Raw genomic sequence first — 22,660 nt, 5'->3', positions numbered from 1 at the left:
AAGGCGGACAAAATTAAAGTGGACATACACATCGCAAGTCGGGAGGTTAAGAATTGACAGAGTTTGAGTTGAGCACACCTGGAAGACATGTGGCTTACCCTGCTTGCCCCCCACCAGCATCCCGGGCTGGAAAACTCCATCGTCATCATTATAGCTAAGGGTGGAGGGGATCATTAAGTCATTATTTATGTGCTTTCTGCTGTTTTATCACCTCCAGACACAGTCTCACAATGCAGACACCCACACTCACAGACCCAGAAGAATAACATAATTATATGAGGCAGCCAGGGGGTCCCATCTAATAGAAAAAGTGCAGACATTAACAGTCTGGGCCAGCTGTAGACAGGACTAACCCCCTTTTCTCTACTCTCCCTGTTAGGCTCGTTTACACCTAGTGTTGTTTATTTACACGCTGTTCCCAGATTGAACTTTCACTGGTAGGTCTTCTATTCGGTGTGAGCGATGTCGTAGCAGAGGGGAAGTTTTTACAGGCAATTTCCCCTTTACAATAACAGTACTTTACTTGATGAGCCCGGATAAAAACTCCTAGCTAGCAGAGCACGTTAAGCTGCCTCTCACCCAGTTTTGACTTCTTGCCCCCGCAACATTCTCCAGCCTGTAAAAGCAGCTGGGTTCTTAAAGTTTTTTTTGTGTGTGAACTGGTTTATTTCAGACTGTTTTTCCTTGTCAGTGGGTGAGCTTGAATCAATTTTCACCCATTCTGTCATTTTTTCACACTGTGATGAATGATTACAGTCATATGATTGCAGTTTACATAAAACAAAACCAAGTGTGTTCGTGAAAACAGAGACGCATGGGGTGGGTTGGTTGGTCTACAAAACTAAAAGACACACAGAATTGGAGTAGAATTGGATGTTAAACAGACCTGCACTGTGTAGCACCTGGTGCTGTGGCTCCTGTGAGGGGCCATGCAGAGTCAGCTCTCTGGACAGCACAGTCCCATATACTTCTGTTTCCCGTGGTGTTTGCTTTCCTTTTAGTTTAAAAGTGGGGGAGCTGTTGCTTTTCCAGCTGTGCCTGAGCAGCTCACCCTGGGTCTGTTCCCCTGTTGTTTTTATGTGCTGATTCAATTATCTCTGTGGATTGGACTGCAGAGAAGTAAGGAGCTGCAGGTTCAGGGCATGGTATGTGCATTATTTATGGAAAGCCCAGATGCTCTTCATAGCAAATCCTCACTTTCCAACCCATCTTCCCTTTCACTAAAGTACCTCTAAACTCCTCAGTCACTTTCTTTCTGTCCATCTAAACTCATCTTCTATTAATCATCTCCATTCTCCTCCTCACACACAGCTCCTCTTGTTCCTAGCTAACCTCTTTAAAACCCTTCTCCTGTTCCCTCCAACCTCCTCTACCTGTGCTACATCCCCTAATTTCATCTCATCCAAGCTCTCCTCTTCATCTTCTACTCCAGCTCGTTCAACCACTGTTCCTCTATTCCTCTCATTATAACTAGCCTCTCTCCAGTAATCAATCTCAGATAATCCTAAATGCATTTTCTTGCCTCTTCTCCTCATCAGGTCTTTTCCTTCACTTTTTATATTTTGAAAGTTAGGACAGTGTGAGACCAAAAGGTTTGCAGAGGATGTGATGCACACTACCCAGATCTTAATAATAGTCTTCTTCGAGCAGGAGAAGGAGAAATAAACATCTCACACAGTCGATACCATTACCCGTCTTGTTACCGTTCCGTACACTGAAATCCAAAGTCTCTCATCTTTGTTTTACTCATTTACTGGTTTGTTTTGGAAATTGTGTATCTTATGTCAAAGAAAAATGCCAAATTATGGAATTGAAAAATGGTGTGTTTCAGTTTATAATTAATTAAGTGATAATTTATTTAAATAGTTACATATATTTTTTAAACAACCAACAGAATAATGGAGCAAAAAAAGCCGAAACACACAGATAAACATATATAAACACACATATATAAACATGTGAGTTAAAATAACTGTAACAAACTCACAGAGGAGCCGCAAGTAAATATAAACTGAAACAAGTGGGTCATGTACACACACACACACACACACACACACACACAGTAACAAAGAGGCATTTCAGCAGTAATAGAAACATTTGGTTTAGGTAGACAGCTGTGCACAAATGCAATTCTTTAAGGTAGTGAGAAGCGGTGCACACACGCGCACACACACACACACAAACACAAAGAACCTGCACATATACAGGCAGGAACATCTGTTTTTGGCCTACAGTGAAGCTCAGGTGGACCCCAGGGCTGAACAACAGAAGAGACCACACATTAAATACACTCAGTCTTCTTATGACTGACTCCTGGGAATTTTGAGCAGTGAAGGGGTTTTAACCGCGACCGCAACCTGTAATTGTTATCATAATGACACAGGAAGGTATTTCCATTTTAATACATGCCATAATTCTGGGGAAATTTAGGTCAGTCGACCAAAGCTCAGTGTTCTGTGTGTCCTCTTAGGTGTTGTAGTGTGTGTATGCTGCATGAATATGCATTGTGAGGGCAACTTTTTTCCCCCTTTGCAGCATTATCAGGCAGAACCTAAACATAGAAAGTGAATTAATATATGGGAGTTAAAAGTGATGATATTTAGCTTTGATGTTAAGCCATCAAAGGCATCATGAAACTGCATGGTTCAGAGGGGCAACATTGCACTCTCCAGTATATTTAGCCGCGAGCTTAAATTAGACCTGCCACAGCTATAGACACGTCCCATATCGGCTTATGTGTCTCTTCATCTGTCGGGGAAGTTGATGTACAGTAGCTGTTGCTGCAGATTGGTTGTATTGTTTTTATTCCAAGGTGGCGCTTTGAGAGAGGTGGTGGCATGTAGGCATTAACAGAACAAAAACAGGCGGGGGAGGAAGATTGCTGAGGTGTGGGTTTATGCCTTTGTGTGCTAATGTGCGTGTTTATGTCAACTTGTCCTTGTACGAGCCTTCAGTGCAGTTAAGAGAGGGCACAAAGCATTTGGCCCACCTGCCCAATCAAGTTGGTAGAGGAGCCTGCAGCTATGAAGACTAATACTGCCTCATATATAGACTACAGCTTGTCACTTTAATACCGGAAACTTTTGAGTTTCTCCCATAAAACTCGTTCAATGCCAACATGAAGCCTGAAGCCGCTCAGTGCATTTACACACACACGCACTCCTACTGTATATGTGCTGATGCAGTCCTCTCCTAGTGAGACAGAGGGGAGTTTTGAGAATTCTGTTTCTGTACTTTTACTCAAAGTGTTTCATATGTAATTTGTTCCAACACAAAGTATTGGTGGTCATACAACTCACACATACTCATCTGACTGTCAGTTTTTTGGAGTGAAATGACAACACATTACCAAAGAGAAATGCTCATTTAGGTTAATAATAGAAAACTTTTATGTTTTTTATGTCAGTCTTTTAGGGGTGCAGTGGAACGATACACACAGACACCTAAAATCCCAGCAGTTTTTTTTTTTTTTACTGTGACATCTTCAAATGTTTGTCCTGCTGAGTCTTTAAAGACTGGATTGTTGCTACAAGAAAAGTGCGTGGTTTGTCTGCGTGTGTGTGTACAATAGAGTTCTGTGTTATAGATCACCCCCATTTCTGAATTAATAGTTTGGTTGTGTAGTTTATAAAATGTCAATAAATGGAAAATAATCTAACAATTGAAACAGTAAAAAACTGACATTTTCATTTTACTTTTAGTTATTCTGTTTATCACTTAATAGATTAATCAACTTATCTTTTCTTTATTCCTGCTGAAACATAGCTTAGGCCCTATATCACTGTTGGAAATATGAATAAGAATGAACAATATCTCCCCAAATCAATTTCCTCTTCCTCTATATCCTGACCCACGGGCAGAGGCAGCATCACCTTCAAATTGTCCAATATACATAGTGCAGAGTTTGTCGTGCACTGGTGCAGCAAGGACATACAGTTCTGAATGATGCTGCATTCACTGTCTGACGCTAAATGTGTTGCTCAGCCTGATCATTCTGCAGCTCTTTTTATAACTTCATCTTCACCAGTTCTGTTCTTTGCACTGTTTCTCCTTTTTCCTCACAACCAAAAACCAACCCGCTAAAAGAATGTCACATTGATAGCAGCCTGATTGCTGTGACAGTCTGTTAGTCGATTCCTGCCTGGTCCAGACTGAAATATCTTTGGTATCCAAAGAGTGAATCTTGGCTTGTGCAGGTGCTCCCCTGACATTCTCAGCAGTCTCAGCTGTAGTTTAACTGAAGTGCTAATTAGCAAATATTAGCACGCTAAAACAAAAAGTGTGAACAAAAAACAGACTGATATGATAAATTTAAGACTATAAAGAGATCTGATTTAGTGGCATTTAATATGGATATATCATATATGCTGACATGCAGTCCACATACTATGGAGATTTTTGGAGTCGATGTTAATGTAACAGGTAATATTTCTGTAGTGCTCAAACTGAAAAGTGTGTCTTTACTTTCCCCTGTGTGGTCTGTACCCCTGTGATCTTTCCCTATTTTACATTCCTCCGGCTCGTCTGTCCATCTAACATGGCATGTTGATGGTTTAGCAACACACCAGCAGGGAGGATTAACTGTGCAGTTCACGCTTCCTGTCTGAAGTTTTATGCTTTTAAAGAAGGGCAGAGTGTCACTGATCAGAGAAAGAGACAGTGTGGAAATATTATAGTCAGACTTGATTAGTAAGAATGTAGCGTGACGCACCGAGGGATCTGCATCAATAATGACACCGGAGAAAATCTGCGTGAACCTCAGCTTTCTTTTTCCCTTACAAGTTTAATGTCTCTCTTCCTGTCCTTGTCTACAAAGTGTGGCAACTTCTCAAATCTATCAACCCTTAACCAACACAAACACACACACACACACACACACACACACGCACACACACACACACGCAGATACAGATTCCTGTGTATTCCTGTGTCCTGTTTTACATTGATGTTACTTTAGTTCACCTTTAGTTTTGTGAAATTGGGCTGCACTTATCTATTCACCGCAAGTGCTTTCTTATATAAGGACAAGATTTTCATTAAACCAGTGTTTTTACTTGGCTCCCATTCACTGCTTCTCCCGACCTTCCAATTGGCATTTACACAGGAAATCTACCTGCACAAAAGGCTTTGTTACAGTGGTTAATGAGCACATGGTAAATGACAACCTAGTCATTAAACTCTTGGACTTAAGCATGTAGATAATCCTGTCTATTGATGTGGGTTAGATAATGAATGGGCCCATGTGTGGTGTGGTCTTAAGCTTTTTACCTTGCAGTAACAGTGCGTTGTGTGCAGTGTGTTGACTTAAATGATTTTCACTCTTAGCAGGGAAATATGGGTTGCTAAAAACCTCCGCTCTCAACATCACTACTTTTTAAATTTGGTGTGAGTTGTGAATATTCATGCTGCACTGTGAAGGACAGCATTGGGATTAATAATTTATTTGAGCAAATAATTAATAAAGAACGGGGGATGTGAGTTGAAACCTTTAATTAAAGTTTGTGTGGGTTTCTGCAGAGGTTGTGATGAACTGTGACAAACATAATGTGCTGTTTGATTGACGTTTCTTACCTTTCTGTAAATTCTCTTAAGGGACAGTGAAAGCAAGTGAAAATGCAGCTACACATGCGTCATGATGCAGCCATGTTAATTAGGGACATCTCCCCTTCTATTAATATTTGTGATTGTTGCCTCGGCTACTCCTTTGCTTTCACAGTTTATCCCACCGAGAGTGAGTTGTGAGATGTGAATGTTACTGTGCTTCTTCAAAAATCAGCCTGGCCTCTCTCATGGGGAAAATACACTGGATCACACAGAAGGCAATGCAATTACCGCATGTCACCAGAATCCTAATCACCGAGCCCTGATGTTAAAAGTTAGCCTCTTTAATGTGTTGAATTTCAAAGACAGAGCACAAATCATTTGATTTCCTTGGCCGCATCTTCTCTGGATGTAAATAAGCTTATTAACCAGCAGTATTTACTCATGACCTCATGGAGACCTCCTGACTTTGTTCAAATAGGGCCCCTGAAGGCAAACTGAAATTAATATATTTCCAGTTCATAAATTGAACACTGTTTTTTAGTAAACCTGTGATTTTCTGTCGGTGTAGGAGCAAGTTGGATGTGTTTGCATGTGCGTTCGTGCGAGTGTGTGAGTTTGTGTGTGTTCTCAGGTATTAAGGCGTATGTGAACAATTACCACTTAAAGTTAAAACATTAGGTTTAGTGTTTCTCACTGTGCGTGCAATATGTCATTACTTGTGGCCATTCATAAAATATGCACAATGCCTGTAATACAGCATATATAAATGCAGGATCGATATGTTTCGAGTGCTGTACATTGTAGTTGTTCAAATTACTCATAAAGCCTTCTCCTGGAGTATGGGAATCCAAATAAAGCCTTTACTCTCGGGTCCTGCTCCAGCAGAAGTGAAGTGAAAAAAGGAGGTGAAAGAAGATTTACTGAAGTTGTACATTCCATAGTTTGGCTGAAGTTTTTGCGTTAACATGGTCTTAATAGATCTAGAGACAAGAGTTGCCTTGGGCTAAGGTGTGCAAGTTGGTTGTCAAAGTGGCTGCAACTCTCACGCTCTCTATTTTTGAGTAGGCTACTTATCAAGGTGGACTAGTCCGCTCAGCTCTCGGTGAAACACAATCCTTTAGTCTTTCTAGCACCAGAAGATCGAGGGGGAGGCATACAGAGGGAGATAGGCCTACATCTGTTTGCTTGGTCTAGCAGAGACACAATCACGTCGGATGCCTGCAGGCTCCGTCTCCAACTCTGCTCTTCTGTTGTTCCAGTTTATCCTTGGGAGACATGTTCAGGGAGACAGAGCCTCAGACAGGCACACACATGCACACACAAACACACAAAGACCCCTTCAGCTGCATATTTTCCTCGTGTTAAAACAGCTGCCATTTACTAAACCCACCTCTCCCTCTCATTAATGCTATAACTTTGTGCTATTGTGCCAGCCTCTAATGTTAACGGGACAAATTACAAAGACTAAGCACAGACACACACACACACACACACACACACACGCCTGGGTAATTAATTGGTTCCAGTAGAGCCAAGAGCAAAATTACTATCCCTCCTGCCACATTTCTTCAGATACAGTAAGACGAGTCATCTCAAGAAAGCTTCCTTATGGCTTCCTCATCATCTGTAAGCCCATTATATGTGTTAAAATATATGTATAATTTTTTTTTTAGCCAAAGTGGTGGTTGTTGCTTTTCAGCCATATAATTACTGAGCATAGGAGTTGGCAGCATGTTAGCCTTGTTATCTTGGATGTGCTTGATTACAAGAAACGTAGGATGATTGATTATAGTACACTTCCCCCGTCCCCTGGCTCTTTTTTTGCTTTGACTGATTAGAATTTTTGTTAGTGAAGGTTAAAATTTTGAAATAAAGCTGAAATTTCTTCTGTTTGTTGTCATGCAGATTGGACCTGAAGTTATACTGTCATCTCCTTTTAATAAAGTAAATTTAAATCATCATTCAAAACAGAACAGCGTAAACTGAGTAATAGTGCAGAGTGTTACAATAATTCGGCTTTAAAGTCCTATGTACGAAGTAATTAGTTTATTCCATGCAGTATATTCTGTTGGCGTTATGAACTCAAAAGAAAACATAGTGATAAAGAACGGACACAGTGCTTGCCTTTACTCAGAATACAATAAAAATGTACAGAAGCAGATTATTTTAAAGGGTAAGTACAAGCTGAACAAAATTCTAAAAATATCCTGAGTAAAATATCTGGCTTTTAAAAAAAAGAAGAAACATAAACCGAAGCCTGCCAATGGCAGGGAAGAGATGCTATGAGCCAAAACCAAAATAAAGAGTTTAAGGTCGGTGATTTTCTTTACTGTTGTTGTTATTGTCAGCAAATCCCATAAAAGAGTGAAACCAACAATGATTTGTGTCTGTGAATTCAGAAACGGGTTTTAGCTTATTCGTCTGTGCAATAGACCTCCACTGTTCACAAACTAATAAAAACACATCAGTGAACCATGCTGTTGTATGTTTCTTCCACTCAAAAAAGTGTGACCATAGTGTATTTTTTAATAAAAAATAAATAAAACATGATGTTTTTACTTGACTCTTGATGTCCATTGAGGAAACTGCTAAATGTTACAATGAGGCAACACTATTCATTTTTTTTTTTTTTTTTTTGTGAGATATCTGCAAAAGAAAACTTTTGGAAATATTCTATAAATCAAGTTTAAAACTATGTCAATTAATTGACAATAACAGTCAGGTGGCAATTTTCTGTAGGTTCATCACTAGAAATAGCCCCTTTCCCATTATTTGTAGTTATTTGATCTATTGTTGATACAAAAAATGAATTAGTGCAGCTTTAAAGTAATGGATCACTAAAGAGAAAAAGAGTAAAATATTCCTCACCTCTGAACATAATATAGAAGATTTTGTTAAATTTTTTGCTGAAGGACCTGAGTAAACACACCCTTCAACCTCCAAGCTGTACTCAGAAGGCAGTGGAACCTCCGTACATACAGGAAGTACAGTATAATGAAAGGATCTCAGCCTCCACTGCAGTGGAATCTATCCGTAAGAGATTTCATCCATCATTTCCCCAGTCCATCCTGTCACTGCTAAAGCTGATATGATTGATAACAGTATTAGTAATTCGATGATACCAAACTGCAGTATGTGCAGAACAAAAAAAGTCTCCCCTGACTGATTTTACAGTTTACAGCTGATTTCATCTTCAGATGTAATTCTCTTTTAATTTAGAGTCTGTTTAGAATCACAGTAGCATTATTCTGGGAGGCGCATCTGTGCCTGTTTAAAAGTACAGATCCGTTAGCTACTCTTGTTATTAGCAGGGCAGCGACTCCCCTCAGTTTGCATCTTCGCCTCTAAACACAAGCTAAGTGTCTTTGTGTTAATGATTCACCAAGTGGGATTGCACATAGTTGTATTCAGATATTTAAAGGAGTCAAGTGCTTTCACATAATTGTGTTTTATTATTAACTTAAATGTTGCAACGATGGATGTCCATATTAAACAAACAAAAAAAAGTATGAAAAGATGTGTTGAACTTACACTTTATAGGAGAAACAACAAAACAAAATATCACATCTTGTTGGTCAAGACTTTATTTTTACTTTTAAGATGTTTTTGCTGAAAAGAGAAGATCATCTCTGCAGAAGTTGTGATTGATTCTTGCGTGTGTGAAGTATTACTTTGGTGTAAGTCTTTGGCCATCGTGCACCACTGCCTTGATCAGCCAGACAACACCTCTTCTGACATGTGGATTGACCCAAACACCGAACAAAGACTTTGAAGTGGAAAAAATCTTTGATGCCAGTGCATCACCTGAACATTTAAATGTTGAGAAAAATGACAGAAAATTGTTCAAACATCCATGAGGGCATTGTTTCGATCATCTTAACACTGATAAACAAAGGGATTTGGGTCTGTGTTAATCTTCAATGCTACGTTTTAAGTCAAATTCATCAATGACTTAAGCATTGAAGAAATACCCCAAAATTTTATGTAAGGGGCTGGTAGCAAGCTAAACTCTTGCTTTTCTGTCAGAGAGGTACTTTGTAGTTTTTTGCTGAGGTTGTTATGGAAATACCAACTCTCGGTGAGGTGTAGTTTTGGGACAGTGCTGACAAACTCTCTGTTTTGTCTCTGAGATTTAAGCCACTCCAGTGCTGCGAGGCTGTTGTGACAACTTGCTCCCTGCGAACAAGCGCTTTCTTGACACTGAGAGCAGCTCAGACAGTAGCCCGAGGGTCTGGGCTGTGTGTCAGAGCCGCGTCTCAACAGGCGATCAGTGCCTGGCTCGGCCACTGGATTTTTTTCACAAGATGACACTTGGTTGTTTCAGACATCTCTCAGCACAGGTGGCCTGGGCAGTAAAGTGGGGACTTGGGAGTAATATTAATCGTCACTGAAAGTGAGGATGTACATGTGGAAGCCATGCAGATGAACCATCCCACTGTCTGCAGCGCATGTTTGATTTTAATTTATTTCTAACCAATCAGAGAAGATCAAACCCTGTCATCACACACTGACACCAAAGAGTAACTTGCATGTATGAGATGCTACAGGCTTTGACAGCATCAGTATTTGATGTGTCATTTTTTTGGTGGATTCCTTTTTTTGTGAATTCAGTATCTTCATCATTAATATGTTGCTGTAGCCAGTAGTTCTTTAGCTTAGCCCTATTATAGGCCCACTGAAAACGGGCGTTGGACCTGACATTTGGTTTTACTTTGTGTGATGTTTCATGATGAGAACCTACGCCTTGTCTGCGATGCCTCATACTGTTCTAAAACAAAGTCAAGCATGTGAGATTTCTTTCTTTCATTATCCACAACGTGCTGGGCAACACTGAGCACAAAGCTCGGCCCTGCACAGTATTCATAACTGTTAACATGTAGAAGTAAACAACGATTGATGCTGTTCATGCTACAAGGTGCAGCTGTAGGCAAGTCCGTGAAGTCCAATGAACTGGCCCTGATAAGGAGCTGTGATTGGTCACATTGGTCATAATGTGTAGTTTGTTATATCTGTCAACCTAAAGAACAATTCATGACTCTTAATCATCTAATTGGACAAAAACATTGTGTGGTCTGGTTGCAGCATAAAAAGATTTATTGAAACACTTTCTAATGGAAATAAAAAGGAAAAGATTCCTCAGTGTGTAGTACCGAGAAGAAACCAACAAACCCAAAAATGATTAATTCTTTGTAATTATGTAGTCAGCTGTGTAGGCTACAAGTCCCGACTCTGCCTTACCTTGACCTAAATTTGGAAGTGAACAGTTTTGAAAGCCGTGCTCTGTATTCAGAGGGGTTACCCTGTCAGGCTTTCTGTAATGTTTCAGAGTCACAGGTCATATTGAACTAGCTCCAGCAATCATGAAAGCAGGAAGACAGGGCCAGGTCATACTGGTAATTCCTGCGTAGTGGCGTGTGAGAACTTTTCACTAGGATGTTTCTCTCTTTTCAAGCATGATGTCACTTTTTCTGCCACATATCACACGGTGCTGAAGGCTTCCCGTGTCTGTTGTTGTGTTGCTGTAGACAGGCAGACCACAGTCGAGCACGTGGTAACGCACCAGCATGAGTGCTAGAGGATAAGTGAGTTGAGTAAAAATAACAGCACAATTTAGGAACCTCTGGAGAGTTAGGGTGGGACTCTCAGATAAAATTGCTGGGTATGTTTTCGAGCAAGACAGTAGAGAGAGTCGTTTTTTGTTTTTTTGTTTTTTTTTCTGTGGCTTAATGACTGTGTGCAAATGTGTGTGATGTATGTCCCAAATGGAACTGGACCAAAGCTATGGTTGTGGTCAGGCGAGTCATGAGGACTGGTTAAAAAAACTTCAGCATCTCAGTGCCGTACACAACATTTGGCTTATTTAAGATTCACTGTTTTTCATCTTGCACAAAACAGCAAAGCTATAGAAGTTTACAACCATTACTCAGAGGCGGAGGAGTGTGACACTATCTTAAATTAACCCTGGAAGCGGAGGTAAAGGGTATGTTTAGGTAAAAGTTTCAGCAGAAGTTTGTAGAAAACAAACTTTTACAGTAACTAAGTTGAGTTCCTGTGAAGTTTTATTCTGCCACTAGAGAAACTCTCTCCCGTTCCGTGTCCCTAGTGCCTGAGTTTCATCAGCTGTGTCCCTTCTTTCCATATACTGAGCAGAAAATACACAGAAAATCACACAGTTTTAATCTGTAACATTTTCCAAACCCAGAAACACACTGAAAGAGGAAACAGATTCACTGCTTGTTAATTTAGATGTTTTTCCAAATTTGGATCATTTTGCGGATTAATAGATTAATAGAACAGATTAATATTCACATTGAGTCAGATTATGTGCAGGGGAAGATATAACATTATAACATTTTGCATAAGCAAACGGACAACAATACTCTGCCAGTGTCAGCTATAGAAATCTTGTATTTCCAAAGAAATAATTCTTAAAAGCAAAGAAGACTGTAAGAAATAAACACAAGAGGTACACGGCAGCAGATGTGTTCAGTTTTAGGAGCGGCTTGTTACAGGGCATTTTCAATTTTCTGCTCGAATGCAGTAATGTCAGCAGTTTTACTGAAAGCGTGGAACTTATCTAATCACTAAAGTAAATAAAATATAGGGCAACAGACAGTAGGCCTAATAATGAAAATATAATTTACTGTACTCAGCCTGCAGGTTGTACTGTAGTTTCCTAATTGCAACAATGTGTCTATTTGTTTGCATTGATGTAGATTTCAGTGTTTTGTGAACCATAAATTAAAAACAAAAAATGGGTGTGTATTTGGGTAAAAGGCTTGTGTTGTGTTATTGACTTCACAGTGGAGAAATAGTTTTTCTCTCAATATACATAAAGGGTAACTTGTCCCTTATTACCAAATAAATAATTACAATGTATGTAGTTTTATATATTTAATATATTTACGTTTGAGATGTTATTTAATTAATTAAATAAAAGTATTTTTAAAAATGCTTCAGAATTTTAACATTTTCTCGGAAACATTATTTATATAACATTTAACTACCACTTTGTTTGTGCCTTGACACACCAGGTTGAAGGTCGACCAACTACTAAAAGATGATAGGCTGACAACACCTGCAGAGCCTCTTGCAACTTATTACCAACCATATTATAGATTAGAAGTATGTGAGCCTGTGGTGAGCGGGTGGTGTGAAAATGTGTGAAAAGCTAATGCTGCTTTGTTTTCAGTTTAAATAAATGTAATGTTAGGTCTTCTCCTTCCTCACACACAGTTGCAGAATGTATTGAGGTAGTCGGGCCTTGGCTATGGTTCAGGTTCCCAGATGAAGGAGATGTGAGCCAATGCAACAGGCACCTAGTTCTTTGATGCCAGCTTGGCTCGGCTTTGATGATGAAGATCTGATCACCTATTACAACCGATTAATGTAGGAGACCTGGCGTTCTTATAGGGTTCACATAATCATGTCTTGGCACTGTAAAACACATTAAGGTTGCATGAGCCCCAATGTTTGACAGTTATTTTTTTCTCACATGCACTTATGTGATCCAACTGCAGAGAAAATGTGGTTCAGAATAAGGAAGCTGGAGTGTGAAATGCATTCTGGGCTCTAGAGAAAAAGAAAGTGTGTGTGTGTGTGTGTGTGTGTGTGTAAGAGACAGAGGAAAAATATGAAAGCGTGGAAAACACTAACTGCACATGTGCACATTTGATTTGCGCTTCAAAAGCCACACTGTGCACCACAGATAAGGTATTGGAACAAACAAAGCATCGGATCCAAGTTTGCTTATCAATCCCTTTCTCTTGGAGAGGCACAAACATTTCTTTGCATGCAACTAATCTGCCCTTTGATCTGAGGGTCGCCAAATGCAAAGGCCCCTGCTGCGCTGTGATAACCCTTTGATCGCGATATCATCATGTCAGTCTCTGTCTTCCTCCACTGAATCCATGAGACACCCATAAACTGTGAGGGAAAAGGTCAGGGGATGGTGGAAACCAAGCAGAGCTAGGAAGGAATAACGATAGAAGCATGAAAAATCTGACAGATGTCAGTACAAAAAAATCCCCCTGACAGGCAGAGAAGAAGAAAAGTCAGTCACTTGGCCACTTGGTCTGTCAATCATGTTGTGTTTTACGCATCAGTCATTCACACAGTCGGACGCCTCATCAGTCTCTCTGTCACCTAGGTTGTTATTTTGTCAGATCACTTGTCAATCAGTCTGCTAGACTAACAATTAGTCAGTAACCTACTTTGCTGGTCAGTGAATCACTCATTAATCTGGTCAATCAGTCAGCCAGTTGTTACGCCTAATGGGCTCTGGGATGCTTACTTTAAAATTGGATTGTAATACTATTACTAATAACCTGTACATAAAATATGTTTAGTAACCTATGTATCACAATATTAAATGTAACACACCTCAATCAGTTTCCATTGCTTCTGGATTACTTAAGTACTAATAATACAAACAGAGACGTGAAAAGAAGTGAAAAGAAATATCCGTAAGATTTATTTGACAGTATTCTGTAAGACAACAGAAAAAATAAAACAGAAAAGAATAGTTTGTACTGGCCACAAGCTCATGTCAAATATTACGTTTAAAGGACATTGTTAGGACACAGATAAAGACTCACAGCTTGCTAACTACTTACACTGGGATATTTCATTTATAGGTCATTCAAAAAGATAAACACAAAACACTGCTGTCCTCTGGGACCCTCACATTTTTTTCACCCCTGCCCCATATACAGTGTGAGTCCACCACTGGCTGCAAGATTAGCTTTGCACACGTACCATCTTTTAATTTATAGTGTGTTGAGTAAGGTATTGTTTTATTCAATAATTTTGTTGTCAGTTTGACATTTAGAAAATGAAATAGACTAGTCAGCTGTCCTTTTTAGACAGGCCGACAGAAAAGTAAAAAGCAAACACCTCCTTCCTTTGTTTGTGTGCTGTAGTCTAAACACAAGACGCCAGAATCAAAGATACCAATTGGCAGACAGAGACACAGAACAGCAAACAAAAACTGGCAATAACCCGTCTGATAGACAGAGAGATAAACACGCAAACACCCAGTCAATCGCATCCGAGCATTCTGCCTCACAAACATCCCGCTATATACAGCAGCTCAGGGTTTTGTCTGTGCTATGGTTTAGAGTAAAGTCTGGGCTGATTTTACTGGTGTGTGTCTTGTCTGGCCAGAGACAGAGCGGGAGAGAAACAGCGAGAGAGGGAATCTATCAGCACTGTGGTGTGACCCCGATCTCACACTCTCCTAACTGTGTTTGGACAGATGGATCATCACTGCACCACTCGCATTTGACAAAGTTGTTTGAAAGCGAGCATGCGTGTGTGTGTGTGCGTATGCGTGTGTGTTAAATACAAAGCCAGCATTTATTCAGGAGCCTATTCATTATGTATAGTGTAATTCAACCATCATGAAGTCTCCCTTACACAAAATCAATAGTAGTGTTAATATGATTCTCTCTCCACTCGTGACTGCAGGAAGACTTCAATTGATTAGTTAGCAGACACCTCAACTCCCAAAATGCATAGACGCACACAGGTACCAGTGTGCGCTTGCTGGTGCCTGTGTGTAAAATTGTCTGCGGTGTCATTATAAAACTTTCAAACAAACAATGTGAGCAGTTATTGACAGACTGAGACAATTTATTATTCAACTGTATATGTTGGGCGGCAAGCAGACTTTTTATCTGCATGGTTATTCTTCTGCTTTGTGTGAGCTTGATGAATAACTTACTATCTAAGGACATCAGGCCATCAACATTCACCAAGCTGCACAGGATTTTAGAGGATTTGTCCTATAAGCGAGAAAAATAATTGTCAATAGAATGGAATCCATCAAATGTCATTTACATTCCAATTAAAAAAATGTACATTCACAGGTTTTTCATCTGCACCATGCACCTTGTGCCAAATTTGTAAAACTTTTCCCTGAAGTATAAATGTGTTTAGAAATTAACAGTTGGTGATATGTGATTATTGGACTAACATCTGAGGAGGAACCAGGTACTGCAATTTTATTTTACCTAAACATTTTACATACTCACCTGTAATTCATTAGTTTTAATTGGAATTTATGAAGGATATTTGACAGATTATGACACTTTACTCAAACTTTTTTCGCGTATGAGAATTTATGAGAGTTAATTAATTCTGTCTCAAAACACAGTGCGTATAACACAGGCAGGTTTGGTCTTCATAAAGCACTTTCAGTGTAACCGATGAGGTGCGATATCAACGATCCTCCTTTCATATAAAAATGTCAGAGTTTATTTAAAGCTAAAATAAGGCAGTCTGACTTAGTCAGATTAAATGGGTATATAAGTTACAGTGTTTTGCAGTCTATCCTCTGACTACAAGCCAGCAAAGAACGTACACAAAGTATTTCATAGTAAAAATGACATCTTAGCTTTGAAAAGTGAACCATTGATTAGACTGAGTCAAACTTTCATCCATGTATTATCTGTAACTCACAGGGGGCTATATTTGAAAGCATGGTTGTTGTGTATATTTCTTTTGTAAAGTCACAGTCTATCACCTGTGTATAAAGAGTAGTAAATAATAAAAACTCAAATTGCAACCTGATTAGGTTGAGATGTATAAATAATACAACAAGTTATACTGATGAATGTGTGAGAATTTCAAATTTACAAAATGTGCATCAGATCTTAACACTATTCTTCTGGGAAACTGCATTATATGATTACACCAGCTCTGTGCATTTCAAATGACAAGCAATGTTTAGTTTTTGTGTGACTTGGGTTCCCTCTGCTCTTTGTCCTGAATGTACTAGTGTGTGTGATCCATCATCTGGTCCCAAGGTGATTCCAGTGTGTGTATGTGCTGTAAATGCACTGGCACTGTACTCTTCTTGTGTGTTCATATTTGTAGAGGTGTGTGTGTGTGTGTGAGAGAGAGAGAGAGAGAGACAAAGACAAAGAAGTAGTGGTAGCAGAAGGAAGAGGAGGTGGAGGTGGTGGAGTCTTGTACTAATGCCCTGGAAATGATTTAGAGTTGAGACCACTGAACAGCAGAGAAAGCTCCAGTTTTCTCCCACAGGACCAGTCAGTGGCCTGTGCTGAGTTAAAGAGAAAATAGGATCCACAAGAGATCACGTCGAGGGACCGAAACAACAGTTTAGAAGGTTTGGTTTTAAATCAAGTCAAGACCGTCTGGACTCAGTTTTTTTCATCATAAGGCAGATGCTGCAGATGCTTGTGTGGGCATAAATCAAGTCTGTGGGTATTTTTACTGTCTCCTAGATTTTAGAGGTCGCAATTCTTTTAATTAATTCAAGTTTCTGTGTAATGACGGGTTTTCATTAGGGTTCATTTTCATGTAAATACATAGATGGAAATTCATTCAGTTGTTGTCTAGAAAGTAACAAACATTTGCAATTTGATTGTGACATTAATTGCCACGTTCTCTTTTCACTGTTGCTTCCAAGGAAAACACATAAATTAAATTAAAATGTAAGGTTATATTTAGATTCCTCGTCAATTAAGAGATGTTTGTGTACTTCTTTTTTAATGTTAAGGTTCTGACCACACAAAAAAGAAATGTTTTTATGAGCAAGTGACACATATACATACTCTTGCCACTATTTTCAATGACAAACAGTTGGTGGGGGGGTTTGCAGAAAGAAGTGTTATATGTAATGCGCCAACAAAGGCAAAGAGCGCTGCACGATTTGAAAGATGCAAAAAGAAATGGCCTTGCAATTGTTTTATGAAAATGGAAAAAAATCTTTAGACCTCAAGGATACACACAAGGCAATTTGTTGAGAAACACTGAATTTAAACATAACTTTGGTTTGTTTACTACATAACTCCAAATAAAAATCAACTATATCTGACAGAACTGTGAAATCTATGTGAGACATTAAAACAAGGAGACACTGAGAGGCATCAGGAAACGCAATAATAAAATGGTTAAACTGTAGCTTAAAGTTGCATCATGTATTGTTAATATATAAAATGGAGGTGTGTGTGAATGCACTTGTGTGTGCAGCAATGAATGAGCTAATGTGAGGTCACCCCCAGGGCTGTTAAAGAGGGAGGGAGGTCAACAGAGAGCGCTGAACTCACTGACCTCGGCTCCTGCTCCTGTCTGACAACCCCTTCCATGCGTGTGCAGTTTGGAGTGTGTGTGTGTGTGTGTGTGTGTGTGTGTGTGTGTGTGTGTGTGCTTGTGTAGTGAAACATTTAAATACCTGCACACACCTTATAAACCTCCAACTATCTACACACTAAAAACTGTAAAAACATCCATAATCTTATTTCCTGTATCAAGTTCACCTCAGATTTTGAAATATTTTCCATGATTGAATGCAGACGTAAAAGTTTATAAGACTGTTTGAAAAACGACCTGAAGAATGTCCCGGCTAACAACCTGCCTGGGGAAAATGTCTCGCTTACTCAACAGGTAAAAGTCTTTTTTTTGGTGAAAAAAATAGTTAAAGACTGTCAAGAAAACTACTAGACAAAGGAAAGTGACATGTAAAATGACAGGTTGACTAAAGCGAAACTGCGAAACAGTACAGAACTGATGTATGAGCCATCAAGACGAAAGGGGGAAAGGAACAGAGGGAGGAAACTGGCAGTGGCTGTCACTTGCTTTCCCTGCTGTGGATGACAGGTGTTTTACATTACTTTGTGGGTGAAGGCAAGCCACATATCCCTGCTGCCTGTGCATACATACACTGGACTTTGTATAAAACCTATATAGCCCCCAAGGTCATGTAGCGTATTCATGCACACTAAAAGTAGAGTAAATTTTCCATTCAAGGAGAAAATGAAATGAAACCACCACGCTGGTGGCATTAGGGTTTTTATTTGAAAGCTGGAGTAGAGCGGTGCCTTATGTTCTGTCTCAGAGCCACTTCAGGCTTTCCAGCACTAAGGGAGAGTCATATCTGAGACGAGGTTTGACTAAGATGAGCAAATGTTCACCACTTCTTTTTGTTCAGTCTTTTTTTTTTACTATTATTGTGCTTGTGTGCTGTCTTTCCACAACAACAGTGGTATTAATAGCTTTTGCTTATTTGCCACTTACCCTCCACATTAAATGAAGATTATTCAGTCTTTGCTCTGCAAACAACTTTTTTCCACTGACTGGACAATATATCAAAAGCCCCTTTCACCACACAATGAAATAAAAAGAGAATAGTATTAAGAAAGCACAGGTTCAGCTATCTTCTATCAAACTCCTTCTCCTCTCTTCGGTGTTTGTACTCTACCACACATGCTGCTCATAATGTGGTGTACAGTCAGGGAGTCTTATTCTCCTTCTACACACAGCGTGATTCATTCTTGGTAATGGCATCACATGAATGATTAAAAAGTAATGATGTAGATGGTCTAGACTGCTCATCAATTCACCCCCACAACGAAAGAAATCATGAACAATTGAGTTGTGCAAACCGCTTTGTTTTTCTTGAAGCAAATGACTTCTCCGGGAAGCATGAATCTGCCGTAAGCACTATACGGCATAATAATCACATCCAGCAATTTCAGGGTTTGGTTGTGAATAAAAACACATCAGATTTACAGCAGCTGTAGGATTTAATTGACCCACCAGAAGTGCTGTGCAGCTGCAAACATGCAGTATATCAGTCACAGATAAAAAATAGACTCTTAATAATGAAAAACACATGAATGCACACAGTGCAGATGCAACTATTATGGCCTTTCATCAGATACTATAAAGCTTCTCTGCAGTGACAGTAAAGACATGCACACAGACATAGTATATGAACTTGACTATTTGAGGACACAGACACATGCATTTGGAGTTTGAGGGAATGCAGAGTCATCTGTGATTCATGCAGCAGGTGTCATAGGTGTCAGGTCTCCGGGTGCTTGCACTGAGCACACACCTACTGGTGTTTCTCAGCAAACCCCCCCCCCAATATGTCACACTCTCTCTTTTTTGCACCTCTCTCTTTCATTCCCTTTTTGTACTGATTTATTTTTGCCGCTTTTCATCTCCTGAAGTGAATCCTTGGTGATTGCAGTGATGCTGAGGTGCTATACTGTGTCAAGCTTTTCAGCACTTCAAACTAAATCAAATGTGAAATAAGCCTTTGTTTAAACCCAAATCTGTCTCTTTCTTTTTCTGTCTCTTCAGGTGTGTTTCTCCAATGCTCTTGGCCCCTGAGGCCTGAGGAGAAGTGAGCTGAGCCCAGGCCCCCATGGGACACCCAGTTATCCAGCATGCACTGCTGCTGCTGCAGTGCATGCTGGTCCTGCAGCCTGCAGGCGTGGCCAGTAGGAGAGGGCCAGTGCTGCTGCCTGAATCGCCATGTCACAAGACAGAGCACCCACTTATCCCACACTCAGGTGAGGCTTCAAAAAGTACATACATACTTTCTGTACACGGCAACGTACTGTATATAGTTATTCACAGTAGATCCTCTAGTTCTCTATAAATTTCCTTTAACCAAAATGTTTTTTTACTTCTGGTAGGAGACGTACTGTTCACATCATGGGTTCATTTTGGCACCTCAACATTGTAAACAATATCTGAAGTAAATCATCTTGATTTGTTTTTGTTTGTTTGTTTTAGAGTGGCTAGTTATTAGCTGTTCTGATTGTTAAGGGAATTTCTCATCAAATTGTTATAGCGCTGGATAATATATACATTTTTCTTAGTGTGGATGATGCTGTCTACATGAACTCCGTATAAAACCTGACTCAAAAATAGATTTATTAAAACTATCTGCCATTCCTCAGTAGCTAGGGGGGTTATGTACAATGTCAATTTAAAAAGCATCACTACCAAGAATGTTTCATTGTGTACATATTGCAAATAATAACAATAAGAACAGCTGTGCAATAATAACAAAACAGTAACACCTACCCATGAGGCCTTGAAGCCCCAGGAGTTTTCTGTGTCAGATGTGACCTTCTGGGTCCAGGTCAAGAAACAAGAATAATGAGAAGAGGATTATTTTAATATATGATGGAAACAGGGCTATGAAGCAGGATATAAAATAAATATGTGTGTGTTTGTGCATATGTGTGTGTTTTTAATAATTAAGTTAATTTAATGCAGTGATTCTTCACATTCCAATACAGTGTGTAGATTTCTTGATTTGTGTTGTTCAGAAAAGTATTTTGAATAGTAAATTTGTTCCCATTGCAGTAAACTGCAATGTGTTGTATGGCAATAAGGGGACTGAAACTGTAACTAAGAGGCTTAGGGATCTGTCAGTTGCTTTCTTTTTCTCAATTTAATAGTTTAGCTTTTCCAGAAAAACCTTCTCTATTGCCTTAATTTCATTTGGTTATCTTTGTTCAATCCCTTGAGACAAAAAGCGCTTCAGACTTCTTCATATGTCTTTAATATATGGCTCTGCCTTTTTTAGATATAGAATATTCCTCATCAGATTTCATTGTTCTTTCTCTAGCTCTTTCATTTCTGTTGAACAGCTAAACTGTAATGAAATGCTGTGAGACTTAAGAAGCGATAAGAAAATATTGATAGCAATCAATGCAGTTCTGTCTACTACTGCGAAGAAACAAATTGTCATTGAGCTGTATTTCGTCAGCTGCCAGATAATCACATAGCATTCAGGCCAGAATGAAGTTGAACTGGTGGACCAAGGTCAGTGCATGTGTGCAAAGATCCAGATGCATGCAAAGCCTCATATTCGTGTAACTGCTGCCAAATCTACTGCCCTTTCTCTCACTGTCTGTTTTTCTTTCTAGTCTTTGTCCCTTTATTGCAAGCTGAGGTCAGGATTGCTTTAGGTAGGGTTGAGTCCCCTTGATAGGACTTCTTGGTGATCAGAGATTGTTCAGTTCAGCAGTCTGTCACCCCAAAAAAGAAAAGAAAATAGAAACTGGAATTTGCATCCTGGCGGAGGTGGCACTTCTCTCTCAGTGCCAATTTAGTGCAGGGATAATGACTAACTGCCCAGCTTACGTGATACATTCCTGCCGTGTGCTTTCTGCGTGAGGTGGGGTCACACACCAGCTAGTGGGTCAGCTGTGGTCAATGCGTTTGTGTTCGCTAATGGACCAGAGTGGCCCATTAAGCTCCGCCAGCTTAGTGCTTTGGTTGAGATATAGGAGCATTAATAAAGAGGGACGACGTTTCACTTAGCAATCAGATATGGTTCACTAACACACAGGCTAGAGTACAGAAGAAGAGAAAAGAGAGAGAACTGAGAGGCTTCATCTCTGATCTTTGTACGCGGTTCTTCGTCCAGTAACCACCTGGATAGTCCAAAGGCTTTGCTGTGAACAGTAAAGACGTCTGTAGGACAACAGGTGGACGATGCGTTCAGTCGCAAAATATTTTTCATAATTTTGAATGATCGATAAACCTACTGTTGCGTCCTACAAATCTTAAACCTGAGGGCATGTTCTTCAAACTGTATGAACCCCTCAGACAAAATCAAGACAATTGCAATTTAAATAAAAGCCTTTTATTCAGGAAATGGATGGATTCACAGCCAATAATCAATACTTTTATACGGAGGTGAACTTTACAGATTTTTTGTAGGACTGGAGTCAGTGCAAGAAGCATCTTCATGCTTTTTTGATTCTCCTGGATTTGTAAACATTTTTCTAGTGAAAGGTGAAGGAAACAACTGTTCACTTATTTCTAAGAGTAATCAAAGTGATGTAACTGCTTGTCAGAGGAACCTTTCCCAACTTCCTCAGGCTTCATTGCTGGGTGACTTTGAGCCTAAAGGCACAGTGGGCAGCATCAGAATGATATTTCAAGGTTCAGCTCACAATGAATGGCATCTTGTCACGCCTTCTATGTTTTAAGTTTGATTGTGTGCTCTTTTGGGAGTGTTACGTTAGATTGCAAACTGCAGGCAGCCAACTCATTGCGACACAACTGCATTCAAACTGTAAAATTCAGGAAATTAAACTGCACTGATCCAGAAATATGTACAGAATGGATGTTAATTTCATTGCTTTGTTAAGATTGTTGACCCCAAAAAAGACCCCCTAAGATTCTAAGCTCACAATCTCTGCACATCACATTTTGTTACCCTCATCATAAAGCTTTAAGCACAACAGACTTTCCACAACATAAAGGTTTGTCATTATAGTTTGTTTACTTAGTTAAATCGCAGTCCTTTCTCACCTTTTTGTGAGACGATTTTGCA

At 39.5% G+C, this 22,660-nt stretch overlaps 1 protein-coding gene across 2 annotated transcripts in view; it reads left to right on the top strand.

The window, feature by feature from the left end:
• The window catches only part of sema5a (sema domain, seven thrombospondin repeats (type 1 and type 1-like), transmembrane domain (TM) and short cytoplasmic domain, (semaphorin) 5A), a 111,076-nt gene that overhangs the window by 10,081 nt on the left and 78,335 nt on the right, over positions 1–22,660 (top strand). For both annotated transcript variants that reach the window (XR_010911745.1, XM_067486576.1), the window contains exon 2: positions 19,660–19,871. Coding sequence is in view for 1 of the 2 variants with exons in the window: in XM_067486576.1 (XP_067342677.1) it covers positions 19,724–19,871 (148 nt within the window). In the remaining variant the exon portion in view is untranslated. The remainder of the gene's footprint in view (positions 1–19,659; positions 19,872–22,660) is intronic.

Source organism: Channa argus, chromosome 19, assembly GCF_033026475.1.
Source record: "Channa argus isolate prfri chromosome 19, Channa argus male v1.0, whole genome shotgun sequence".
NCBI lineage: Eukaryota > Metazoa > Chordata > Actinopteri > Anabantiformes > Channidae > Channa > Channa argus.
The sequence above is the reverse complement of the archived record's forward strand: the minus strand, read 5'-3'. Positions and strand labels throughout refer to the sequence as shown.